At 32.8% G+C, this 14,647-nt stretch overlaps 1 protein-coding gene across 3 annotated transcripts in view; it reads right to left on the bottom strand.

Moving 5' to 3' along the window:
- Window positions 1-14,647, bottom strand: part of LOC124533457 (Ca(2+)/calmodulin-responsive adenylate cyclase) — an 88,807-nt gene that overhangs the window by 53,997 nt on the left and 20,163 nt on the right. For all 3 annotated transcript variants that reach the window (XM_047108739.1, XM_047108740.1, XM_047108741.1), the window contains exons 2-3: window positions 14,296-14,569; window positions 13,821-14,153 (exon numbers count right to left, since the gene is read on the bottom strand). In XM_047108739.1, coding sequence (XP_046964695.1) covers window positions 13,821-14,153; window positions 14,296-14,511 — 549 coding nt within the window. In that variant the 5' untranslated portion in view covers window positions 14,512-14,569. The remainder of the gene's footprint in view (window positions 1-13,820; window positions 14,154-14,295; window positions 14,570-14,647) is intronic.

Genomic DNA, 14,647 nt, shown 5'->3' with positions numbered 1-14,647 from the left:
TGTACAAAGTTACTACATAGGGAACTTCGTTTCTCGCAACTCATGTCTACAGAAACCGACCATGTGCGTGACTTGACAGGCACTTGAATAATATAGGTATTTAGGAATGTAAGTGATTCTTGCAATTTGTAATGAAGAAATGACACCATTCTATTTACCTTAAATATTTGTTCATTTTCTCACCTATATAAATTAAAACTTACATTTTTTAGACGGACGTTTATACCTGAGAGTATGTATGTAGGTGAACCAATGATATTCTAATAAACAGATATGTTATACCCATACTAAACAACAGAAAAAAGTGTGCAGCGCCGGGGACCGTTTATTTTACATTTCGTTACAAGTAAAAAGGATAGCTTGATAAAAACAATAAGTAAAAGGGATAACTAGATGTTTTAATTACGCAAAACGTATTACTATATAATTATGATGTATTATAACGTATTACTGGCACAATTATGATGAAAATGACTAAAGGCAAACGTCCCAATTAGGACGTTTTCTAGTCTTAAATTTTTGCGCGTTAATGACATATCTGTTTACTAGAACATCATTGAGGTAAACATTGTACATCTCGTATATTTTAAAATGAGTTGATATTGACTCCAAGCAAATTTCATCTTAGGTTTAATTGAATAATAAGTACTTGACTCAGTTTTTATCCGGAAGAAATCGCTGGCTTAGTGATGAGAGCGGCTCTTGTACATCTTTCTTTCTTGCTTGTATTTTATTCCAAGTTTATTGGAATAATAAAGAGTAGTTGTATTGTTGAAGGTTTTTGTAATTAAAAATATATATGAGAACCTCGTCAAAAAAGTGATATTTGTTAAACAAATATTTTGTTTTAGATAAAACGGTTTACTAAAATAATGCGAATAAATTGTGTATTTCTAAATAAACCCTTTGATCTCCGGACGCGACAAGGGTCGGAGAAATCTTAAGCTTCACCGGCATGTAATCTGTGTTATAACCGAACGAAAAAAGGCAAATCTCTATCGCCTTTATAAGCCTCTTACCGCCTCGGTCCAGGGTCAGGCTAGAACCGAGTCGTCACGCCTGATTTATTAGATATCAGATTAGAACTACAGGCATTGATGGTTCGGTCAGACCGCAGGAGTCATTGTACATTAATAATTCATGATATTTTATCACAGCAAATGTACGCCGCGTTACAGAATGGTAGTCAATAAAAAATACTAGTAAATGGAACGCTATTAATCAGTGCTGTGAGTAAATGACTTGTCAAATTGATTGCACCAGCTATTTAATGCATTTTAATAACAGAAGCATGACAAAAGTTTTTAATGGTAATGGTAACGGTAATTAGTGAAATTTAGGTGCATAAAAAAGTGAGTGATTTATCTTTTTTGTTCTATTGAGACGATGTGATAGTATAGTTTAGTATGAGTTTTTGTTTTAGTTTGGAATAAAGAATTTAATAATATTTCATACTATTTACACATATTTTATATTAAATGCAGATATCTAGACATAGGTTATATAATTCAATGTACCCTAATAACGGGTACATATAATCAGGTAGATACTTGATATTGAGAATGTGTGGATTTCAAATATATTGAAAAATAGGAAATATAATAATGATTATTCTTCTACTATGTACGTAAGGTCTAGTAAATATCTTGGTTATTGTCTTTCAGTTACTACTAGCGTGGTGTGCTCTAACATTTGATGGAGGACAGGCTGCTGAATAAGTGCAGGAATATTTTTTTCTTTGAATAATGCCCCATTTAAGCCATTACAACTTGGGACTGTGAACGATGAGAACGCAAATCATTGCGCTATTAACGCTGAAAATAAATTAATAAATTATGTTGACATTGAAATATTGCCCAACTTCTACCAATAATAGTATCGTAGCTTATAAAAATAGCCAAAAAAAAATTATTAGAAAAAAATGTATTATACATAATATTTTAAATACCTTATTTGACAATTATGACTGTAGCTCTATTTGATTACACGTGTTGCCCATTTACGAATTCCAAATGCAGTTTGTAAAATAACTCAAGTGTTATTAAGAAAGTTAAATCTTTGACTAAAAAGCAATTGACATACGTTACAAATTAACAAAGTTTATAATATATAAAAGTATTTACACGAACAGAAACTCAGTTACTCTTCAAACGAGCGGCTTTTGAAAGAACGTAGGGGAAGCAAGGCACAGTTCTCGAGTGTTTGAATTGCGTTAAAAACAAAAACCCGACGAAATGAGCTCAAACCACTTCTGGATTCTCGTTAGTAAAATTGGGCAGGAAAATTCATTTGAACACGAGTTCAATGAATTAATATAATGATAAAGGGATATTTATTTGACAATCACCGCGAAACCCTCGAAGTAATTATTTAATAGATCCTGGACATTATAACGGAACAAACGAAATGCTTTGAAATTATTAAACTGAAATAAAGCAGTACTTAAGTTGAAACATATGAAACAAAAACATTTTACAACTGGAATTCTAGTTTCTAGACTTTGGCTACGTGGCAGGAAATCATCATCATCATCATCAATAGCGTATAAATCCATTGCTGGGCTAAAGCCTCCTCTACCTTTGAGGAGAATATTTGAAACATATTCCACAACGATGTTCCAATGCGGGTTGGTGGAATACACATGTGGCAGAATTTCTTTGAAATTAGTCATATGCAGGTTTTCTCATGATGTTTTCCTTCACCACCAAGCACAAGATGAATTAAAAATAATTATAAATTAAGCACTTGAATATTCAGTGGTGCTAGCCTGGGTTTGAACCCACAATCATCGGTTTAGATGCACGCGTTCTAACGACTTTGCCAACTCGACTCTTGCAAAATTTGATGATGATCTGCTGAGACGTGTAAACTTTATTATTGTTGTAATTATAAATTAACATTATTAAAAACATAAAATATTATAAGCTTTTTGCGATTCCACTGAGAAATATTGCTAACATTCGTGCCACCGTTCTACACGATAGTAAACTGTACATTAACTATAGCTTTAACTATACACTTATATCGGCGTTCAATGTTAGAATAGTTACTGTATAAATAATGACTGCGTGGAATGGTGGTAAAAATGCCCCGCATTGTCCTGTTGAATCGCAATTGATTGGAACGCGATCCTCTGGGCATAAAACTAGCTCTGTAGACACCAGTGAAGGCAATAAAGCAAGATTTTCTACTTTAAATAAAGCAATAATACTCCAAGGAATTAGTCAATAATTAAGTAATTAGTTATTTAAATTAAAAAAATATATATTAGATATATCTTACTTTTCATCACTTACCGTTAAATAATCATATAAAAACGCTTTTTATGAAAGAGATAACGAGACGAAATGGGTCACAAATTAATATAAAAATTATGACATAGTAAATAATGATTTACTCTCGACTAAAGTCCAGTGTAGATAGCGACAATGTTGGACATCAATCGAACGTTTTATTTGAATTTAGAATTGAATAGTAAAATTATTACAACGTTATAAATATAAAAAGGCATCTAACCGCACGTTATAGCGATATGTGTTAATAGAACCCGTCCCCGTAAAGGTTGTATCGGCTCAGTGAGCTTTAGCGTCCCCCGCGATTTTTACTCGGCCATTATATTATCATAATGACCTACTGAACTAAGCATAAATAGATTTTAACTTTGTTTCATTGATTTTTTGAATGTATACGTATAACACGTGTAAATTAAAAAGACACAATTGTCAATTAAGCTTAAACGTATTAATGTACTTACGCATAGTAAAGAAATAATTAATACAAACAAATTTGATTTACGACCTTAAATTAAATGAGCTGTTTATTTATCTTCTAAAACCCAATTAAGAATAATAGAGATTTTATGTATAGATAATTTTACAAATCAATTAATGTACAATGATAAAACTGGTACGTACATTAAAGACTCATAGAGTAACTGTTATCAGATCCAAAGGTAAAAGCGTCCGGGCAGAGCACCGCATCATCTCGATAATGGAGTGCTCACTCGCTATGATTGATGGCCAACATTCAAATCCTATTTAAAAGCGAGCAATCAAAACTAATTATTTCTCCGAATGCATGCACCGTCTTATCTGTTGCGTCCAAACAACTTTATCTGAGACAAGAAAGCTACGGTTGTCAGACCACTTTTGTAAGTTAAATGGTCTCTGAGACGTGTTTATTAACATGTATCTGAATGGCCGACACTTTCTGATGAACTTGGCGATATGGTACAGGTGAAGGGTTATGAGCAATCGTTAAGTTAAGCAGGGCATTGTGCAATTTGTTCCGATTTTGTTTGTTTTAAACAATGAAGTCGGTTCAAAGCGTACTTGAATTTATACTCTATAACGAATTCATTTTATGAATACTATTTGCTTATATCCGCTACAGAATACTTCATATAACAATAGTTTGTGATGTGAACTTTTTTGTGATCTACACAATATTTATAAAGTTAAACATAACTGTATTCTAACTTTTTTTCATAATATCAAAAAAGTAATAAGTTCCTAGCGTATCGACATAGCCAATTTCGTTCGATATTTGACAGTAATCACTTTAATAAAAATTAATGTCACCTGTAAGATAACTTCCGGCTGTGTCCATAGATCCATCAATATATAACTAACGTTACCCAATATATTTTAAAGTCTCATTTATAAGCTAAGATTATTATCAATCAAGTGATAATAATCTTAGCTTAGTCAGATTACCATTTATTAGAATCAAATCATTTGCACACAAGAAGGTACATTAAGTTAAATAATTCGATAAATTATTAATAAAATCAATAGAGTCCCTCCATCCAACTTCCAATATCCGATGCGAACACTTTTTTTCTTTATTCAAATCTGAATATAAGTTCTTATTGATAACTTCTTAAGAATAGAACCGACTGAATACTTCTAAAGATATGTGATTTGCGAAAGATGTACAAGTTGAAAATAATACAACAAAAAAAATACATTGGAACGATATTACTGTTGAATAAGCCAATATTACAACTGTACATACAAAATGAAAATGAATTATAAATAATATAGATTATACGTAGGAAGATAGAACCGTTACGTTTTATAAGAAGGTAATAGCCAGACACGGAGTTTTACCAGGTTTATTATATGAATCAATTGTCATACACACATTATACACACATACGCATTAAGTATGAGTGCTTCTTATAGATTTTACCGCAGCGTTCTATTGTCAATTTCCTTACGACACCTTACGGCATTTTCTTCGTTAGTTTTACATATAATTTTAACTTTCTCTTCTCCACATTTCAACGAAAAAAGATCCAATGCATTCTTTATTTGAAAATATATAAATACACTAGCAACCTACCCCGCCTTCGCACGGATGCGATTATGATACTAAATATACTACAGATTTTTTCTTATTTCTTTACTATATTGTCCATGTATTGCAAAATCCTATGCAAAAACTTTCCTCTCGAATCATTCTATCTATTAAAAAAGACCGCATCACAATCCGTTGCGTAATTTTAAAGATCGTAGGGACATACAGAAGTAAGCGACTTTGTTTTATACTAAGTATTGATAATGATTTCGTACTCATAATAGAATTGAATTATTATATTTCCAGCGATACTATCGAGTTCTCTGTACGGTTAAATGTGTGTCAATTTATATGTTTTAGAGTCTTCAGAGAGCTATAATCTAAGACGAGCTTGTTTAGTTAGATCTGCCTGTGTGTCTGTATTGCATCTGTTCTAAACGGTTATAAATCGCCTGAGACATTTCAAATTACTTACTTAAGACAATGCACGTTTATTGTCATGACATATTCACTTCGTATATCTAATCTATAGTGTTCAGTGTTCAGTAGAACTTTCAGTCATAGAAATTTGAAATATAAAGGTGACTTATTGCTATCGTTTTCAGACATTTTTAACTTTAGCGTTTCGTAAATTCAAATCGTTTATAAAAAATACATTAGTAAAAAAGCCATATTATTCAATATCATGTATTGAATAAAAAAGCGTGGAGATAAAAAGGATATATTAATTTAAATAATTGTATTTAACTAACTTGACTTTGTATTTTTTAAATGTTGAAAAAGAGTAACTACTGAGTTTTCTTGCTGGTTCTTTTCGGTAGAATCTACTTTCCGAACCGGTGATAGCTTCACTTAATTGCAATATGATGATTCAAAAGTGCTTGTAAAAGCCTACTTGAAGAAAGTTTATTTTGATTTAATTTTTGAAAAAAATGAGTTTAGGTACAAAAATATAAGAGAGTTTTTCAATATTATCTTTAAGTTTGTTTTCAATTTGATAATCGAACCATTCAGTACCATCATTTTTATACACATTGTTTGGTTTTGACAAAGGGGTCTCGCTAAAAATGCACGAATATTATTTTTTTAAATTGCGGAAACTTCGAGACCGGTGACCGGCGTTCAGTCAGACAGAAAGCCGTGATGGACTTTGCTTTTATGTTTTGATTATTAAAATACGTTGTGTATTTATAATTATTTTTTATTGTAATAATTATAGTTTTAAATATTAGTCTATAAAATTGAAATAGGTAGTAGGTATATATGTATATTCGCTATATTGATTACATAAGATTGCTATATTTACGTGTTTGTTTGGTATTGGTAATCAATAAAAACTGACATACATATATAACATAACAAAATGGCTAATATCCATCGACATTGTCTTTACAGCGTGCCAGCTTTGACCTTCGTAGAGCCGCTTGAGTGTAAATAATGCGAAACAGTGAATAAATTTCAGACATGATGTTGTGGCGCGGTATTATTATGGAAATTCGAAGTGATTTATTCGGCGGACGTAATGTTTCGGAATCAAATGATTTTTACAGATGACATTGTGGTGAAAATAATGTTACGCAATATTATTTCCACACCAGACTACGCTTCTGTTACAATTACATTTATTAATTTTTTTTTTTTAAATTGAGTCCTTATACAAATATAAATTTAAAATAGTTACTGTATAAATTATTTAATTTATTAATTGGACCTTGTTGTGCAGAAAAGCACCAACACAGAGAAGCACTAAAACAAGTTGTTACATTGTACAGTACCTTGGGTTGGTACATTTCTGAAAACACGCTCTATCTCGTGTATTGAGAATATATTTACTATTTATTCTCCCTAGTAAATTATGACTATACTAAGATTGTTTTCTTAACTAAACACAGCTATCCTAACACATATAAGTAATTTTAATTCCGCTTCAGACTAGGTTTGGTTATTTATAATTAATATCATTTAATTAAACACAAAATTGTTTAAATAATTAATTGTCATTTGATTTTACCAGATAAAGGGATGCGCTTAAAAGTTCTTATAAAATATGTTGACTAAAATATTTTAAATTAAGTTGATTTTATTCAAAACTAACGACCCACCCCGTCCTCCACGGGTAAAATACTGATATTAAATATACTACAAAATATGTGTTTATTCACGACATCACATTAGAAACTACTAATATTATCAGTGTTTCTTCACTATATTGTCCATGTATTATATACAAAAGCCCTTCTCTCAAATCAATCGTAATTTTAAAGATCCAAGCATACATAGAGACAGACAGCGGTAAGCAACTTCGTTTTATACTATGCAATTATAATGATTCCAAACAATCAAATAAAATAAAGGAAGATACAAACGAGTTTGCTAGACCGAATAAATCTCTATTCATCGCGCGGGTGACTATAGTATAGATTTTTATACGACAATTAACTGTGAAATTCCACTGACCAATTAAACGCGTTGTCGTCTAATTGTTGGTAAGCGATTAGCCTAATTTGTTGTATACACGCTTCACCCGATGCATATGATGTCTCCAGTTTCATTTTTACTAAAATTAGTTTTAGGTCACATCGTAAATCAACACTAAATATTGGTGAGGTAAACGAGTGCAACGCTTTTGTTTTCGACTGTCTCGTTCGTCTAGTTGGTTTATCAAGCTCTGTACAAGATTATGAAGAGTATAATCACAAACGTAAGTTGTTTATTATATATTAATAGGCAGCATATATTATAGGGCAAAAGTCTATGCAGATACACAGATGCATTTTCCATTTTCAGTCAAATAATCCTATGGAAGTTAGCTCGATAGTACGAGAGCTCGAAATTTCCTGACTGCGGGTTGAGACCAAAGCCGGATTTAGACCCAGGACCTTAATGTATGCAACTTTATAAGCTACTAGACCGACTAGGCTGTTAACGTATTATTAAACATACGATTCACATAATCAAAAATTATGCAAACAAAAGTTCGTTTCAATGACGAAAGTGTTGTCAAAGCTATAAATTTATTGACGTCAGCTGCCAGTTGTATCGATCGTAAAGCAAACCTTTGCTTCCATTACTGTAAGTGAAATAGGAGAAATACAAATTTCTGGGAGGGAATTTTGGCATAAAGTAACAATATTCACAACAGTATATGTTATGCTAGCGACCAGCCCCGGCTAATCACGGGTGCACTTCTGAAACTAATAAATATACTACAGATTTTTTTTATTTAAAGCATCACATTAGAAACTTTTTAAATTGTCAGTATTTTTTTAATATTGTCCATGTATTATACACCGCATCTAAATCTGTTGTATAATTTTAAAGATCTAAGCAACATATGGTAGGCGACTTAGTTTTATACTATGTAAAATAATGATAATGATTTTTACGCTTACAGAGACGTCTTACGAAATAAAAATAAATAAGTAATATTTCTCAGCGTCAGCGTCATACATACCTAGTCAAATACATTTAAAAATATTTACGAAAAGCTTTCGACTAACTCGTCCGTAAAGCTAATCTGTAAGATCAAAGTCGATATCGCAATAGTCGATTATGAAATGTCAGAAAGTATTATGCGACGTCGACTTTAATTAATGATAACATTCAAAGGATATGGGCATCAAAAAAGCGTATCACAGTGAGTCGGTTTTGAACATTTCACGATTGAAATAAGATGTGAGTTGTTACATAATAGCACTGCGGATCGCGAGTTATATAATAAAAAAATATACATTTTTCAGTTTCGCACGGTTGCAGTTTTTTAATAAATATGAGAAGGGCGCTTACCAAGAAAATATTACATTACGTTTTAAATGTATAAATGATAAACTTTTAATAATATTTTTGTACCAAACAGAGATTAAATTTAATATTTGTATATTTTTTAACTGCCAAGGTTTACATATAATTTATTGTAACAGCCAGTTACCGACCAATGTTTTGTAGCGAACGATTCGTTGCAAATAATTTGGAAACGATTATATCTTCTTACGTATTCATTGAAATGTTATTAAGTAAAATACTTTTTTAATATAAATTAAAACTTAAAAGCCCACAGTAAGTAACGCAACTAATAAATTAATAATAAAAAATAAAAAATCATTGGAGAAAATAAAGTAACAGCGCCAAATGTCCCATTGATTTTAGTCTATCAATGGGACATTAGCCTCTCATCTCTCCTGTCATTTAGACTATTCCTGTAGAAGAAGAAAACAGAGCTACGGATATTGATAAAAAGTACAAGTACAAGACATGTAAAATATATCTACATAGTACTTATATGCTAATTAAAATTTTGGGAGGAAGTGTATCAGATTAACACTTCACTTTACGAAACTATATCAATTTGAAACGTTCTTGTCAACGCGAACAGTAAGTTACATTGGATATTATCCAGCTGTTTCTCATTGTTTATTAAATCAGCTATTTCCAGATCAGCATAAAACAATAAGGTTGATCAATTATTACCGACAGCAAACCGTTAAGACGAACGAGTTTTCCGTTCAAGTGGATGCGAATCACAGAGGTCGGCCGAGCAAAACATTTGTTAGAGGGAGCGACGGGATCAGGCGGATTCCATAAATCACTGGATCGAAAACCACTTATCCGGCGGTATGGACCGTTATTAATTGGATTGATACACGTAATCGTGAATGATTCGAGTACTTTAAGAAAATCACAAAACCAAACTCGAGACCCACTACATAAACCCAATGTACTGGAATATTTTTATCTTTACACGTGGAATTTTCGTATGGAGCGAAAAATGTTCAAATATTCATAGTTGACTTTAAAATTTTTTCGGCAAGAATATTTTGTAACGTGCAAAGAGCTACTTAAAACACTTTTATTCAGTAACTCGTAAAAAATACAGGTAGTTAAAATCGTGTTATTTGTTTTAAAATAGAAACTGTAGGTTTAAATCTTTGAAATAGTGTTTAACCTTACTTCTCGATAGACAATTTCAAGGAGAAGACAAGAAATTTAAATCCCTGCACAATCCGTCTTGGCGGATATATTAATCGGATTCGGTACGCGGCTCTGATTTACACGAACCAGATGTTACCAAACCAAGCAATACCATGCCATTTTACATGGAACCACTTCTAATGTAATAAATACATGTTAATGAATAATTTATAAGCAACTTAAATTAATTAGTCATAACATTTATTAGCGCACAAGCCTTTTAGTTTTTACGACCCGTAATGCCCCTGTAGATTTTAACTTAAAGATTGCGCGTTCAAAGAACCAGTGAGTTTTACGGACTTAATTTGAAAAGACTTAATTTTAATTTGGACAAGCGTGAAACAAAATCAAAGTAATCATCTCGATAGCACAGCTTATTTACATCCAATTTTTTTTAACTTACTTCTATACTCAATAATAAAAAAAAATAATTATGTATCCATACTTGATAGTATACTCAAAATATAGTAGGACATTATCGAAACTAGAGATTTCAAATTTGTTTGTTTCAAAAAGTAAAAATACACAGGAGAATGCGACCACAAAAAATTATAAATTTTTGTAAATAGTTTTAATTTTATTACTTATATATTTCATTGTTTAAAAAAAAATAACCGTAAGTATTGAATTCAAGCTTAGAAGATAAATAAAACTTCATTAGATTTGTAGGAGTCATATTTTTTACACAAGTTTCCAAAAAAATTTAATATAATCCTACGTTATACATATAACGTATTATTTATAAACAAAACGAGATGGCCCAGTGGTTAGAACACGTGCATCTTAACTGATGATTTCGGGTTCAAACCCAGGCAAGCACCACTATATATATCTGCTTAATTTGTGTTTATAATTCATCTCGTGCTCTTCGGTGAAGGAAAACATCGTGAGGAAACGTCCATGTGTGTAATTTCATTGAAATTCTGGCACATGTGCATTCCACCAACTCGCATTGGAACAGCGTGGTGGAATATGTTCCAAGCCCTCTCCTTAATAGGAGAGGAGGACATTAGCCCAGCAGTGGGAAAATTTACAGGCTGTTACTATGAACAAACACATTATTTTCGAGGTGTCGCGACATACCGACTATGATTATATTATTAGTAGTATTTTATTTTATGTATATTTATCAAGAGTGATTGCAATGTAATAGGATAAACTATGATTTCTATTTATCCCTTAAATTAAGATTAGAGCTTCTGCTAGGAATGGGAACGACTGACCAAGCCCAAGGCTCTAAATCGAACCTGCGACTTTTTTATTGCGATATTGACTAATTAAGATAAAAAAATAACCGAAATGAGTATATTGTTGCAGCAGAAGCGAGGTAGATGAAGCTTTTAGCATTTGAGCAGAGGATGTTTGCGAGTTTTAACTATTATTTATTGTTCTGCTTAATAATAACAACAAACATTTTTAAAAAACATATTTTTTATTATAAATTTTACCTACTGTACTAATTTAGTTAGATACACACTCTACAAAAAAACTGAAATATACCCCGAGAGCTGCAACTACACGATTTTACTTTTATATAAATTAAAATAGGATTCTATTTGAAGCATTTTGCAAAATTTAATGCACTTACGTTTGCTCTTTGAATAAAACCGTGAGGCTGTCAGACGGAGGGATGAAGAAATTATAAGTACTCCTCGTTTCAACCAATATTAAATTGTCGTACCTTCACTCTTTTTACTTTCTTATTATTTAAATAAATCCTTTAATTACAAATATTTGCCAAGCATTTTTAAGCTTCATTTCATACTGTTTAATGCAAAAAACCGTATGAAATAAAACACGCCTTCTATACTGAATTTATTAGTTACCTACATATTTATCATAATACCTAAGGTAAAAATCCAATCAGTTCTTGCGACGATTTGTTTACATATACAAATATATAAAATGTGTCTTTCTGTGTAAAAATAACTTTTCTAAGTTATTATCGCTCTTTACAAAATCGAACCAAGCATTATCTTAATTTCCGTTAGTCTACCTATGTATTTACATATCTAGGATAATATACAATCTTCAAACCGTTTTCTATATATTTCATACAAATATGTTGATGCTATAACGGTTTAATTTACGTACATATGTGTACGTCAATTACATATTATATACATTTACGTATGTATATTCGCATCTTTCGGCATACAAATTTTATTTTTCGGAATATACTCAGGAATTAAAAATAACCAGAATTGGAGATAAAATTATTAGAGTTTACTACTTTAGAATTAACGTTATAATATATATTTATTGCGAGTTAAACTGCGGAATGAACATGAACAAGTGTTTAATAAATAAAGGATACAAATAAACTTTATATATACATATACAAGTACTGTCGTTGGAACGTTCACGAGGTCATTTCTAAATTGTTTACTTGAAATCTCCTTACAACTGTTATTTTAGTTAAGTAATATATTTCACATATTATTAATGTATCGATTTGATGCCTTCCAAACACGTTTTAAATTTTATCACTTAAAGATTCACATATGTATTATTGATGTATCGATTCGATGCCTTCCAACCATATTTTAAATTTTATCACTTAAAGTGGGGGTATTGTCCGATGTTCACGTAAGTGAATATGGAGAAAAAGTAGCGTTGAAAGTGTCAACTATAACGAGGTAGCCAGTCTGGCATGTCAGATACGTAACACGATAAATTTACATATTGACGACGCTAACAATTCCACGCCTGCTATGACACATTCATACTCGGTTCCGGGAATAAATGTATTCATTGTTAACAATATAATTTCCTTGCTCGTAACTATTTTAAATGCCGGGAGCAATTAGTACAAGGTTACCGCAAATAGCGCTGTTTTCATAGATTATTATCTGAGGGAGGCAACAATCGGGTGCAAGGTATGACGTAATCACCAATACTGGCGCGAATTAACCCCTAATGGTTTCAACTGCGAACAACGTTTCGAAAACATAATCTTTATGTTTACGTATTCACGAATCTAAAATTACTTAAAATCTATTTAAATTTACATGTATTTATATACAATTAAATTTAATTACCTATATGAGTTGCATGGAGTGTTATACGACTATCTATAAAAGTTATTTCATTTTGCATAACATTTAAAACATGAAAAAAAATTATGAATTATTAGAATTAATCTTGACGGTAGGGCTTTGTACAAGTACGCCTTGGTAGGTACCACCAACTCATCAGATTATATATAGCCAATCAGCAGTACTCGGTATTGCTGTGATCTACTGTATCTCGAGTGACATTTTAGTCCCAAAGGTCGGCGATACAGCTTGGCTTATATTTCTTACTCATCAGGTGACCAATTTGCCTGTCAGCCTAAACCATAAAAAAAAATCGAAACTTGTACGAAATGAAAAGTCATGCTTAAATTATAAATGCATATTACGATAACACAAATTAGACACGCTCATTTGTTTTTTTGTATTTTAGAGCTCTCATGATTAATGAGAACATTATTCATAACAATTCGATTCGCATGTACATGAACAATAGTAGTACCACACATTTCACATTTTAATAGCGACGAGACTAACCTGTTGCCATACGTGGTATGGAAAGCGATGGGCCACCAGTGCGGCAGCGATAGTATGTGCGGTGGGTAGAAGCAGACCGAAAGCGGCTGCGACTGGCGCGCCTACAGGTAATAAGGCGTAGGCAGCGAAAACAGCCCAGACTACATGGGCCGCGCCTTCCGCCGCCGCTCCAGGGTTCCAAGCAGGCAACGTTGCGGCCAAAGCCGTGCCGCCACCCGCGAGAGCTAGCCAGCAAGCTCGTGGTAAGCGCCTCTCTGGTGCCACACTGCTGGCTCGCCCGCACCACCATGCGAGCCCGCCACATAGCACGGCGTGCGCGCTTAACACGCCCACCTAACAGAATAGTTATTTCAATCGATTTACAAATCGAAATTCTGATTAGTACATTGTTTAATGCCTCTTCATTGTGCCCAACTTAAATCAATTGTTTTGTCATGACATATTTATAGTAAAAAAGCATAAATATAAAATGTACCTGTGGCGCTCTTCGCCAACCTCTCGTGGCATCGACGCCTGCGAGCGCAGCAGCGAGCACGGCCCAGAGCGCAAGTGCGTAACCCACTGAGGAGCGCTGCAGCTTGCACGCGTAGCGAGCGTACAGCTCCTCGAGCTCAGCGGATTCGAAGCGGCGGCGCGCGAGCAACCGCGCCAGCGGCCCGCGCGCCGACATCGCCTTCACTGCGTGATCCATGCTCCGGTTCGTCGTCTCACCTCGCCTGCGCACCCTCACGTACCTCCCTCCGCCTCATCTGGACAAAGCGAATTCATAAATAATCGATCACTTTACTTTTAAATATTATGACTAATTGACAAGACAAGTCCCTTTG

Source organism: Vanessa cardui, chromosome 11, assembly GCF_905220365.1.
Source record: "Vanessa cardui chromosome 11, ilVanCard2.1, whole genome shotgun sequence".
Taxonomy (NCBI): Eukaryota; Metazoa; Arthropoda; class Insecta; order Lepidoptera; family Nymphalidae; genus Vanessa; species Vanessa cardui.
Note: the sequence above shows the minus strand (reverse complement) of the source record. Positions and strands in the feature narration are given on the sequence as shown.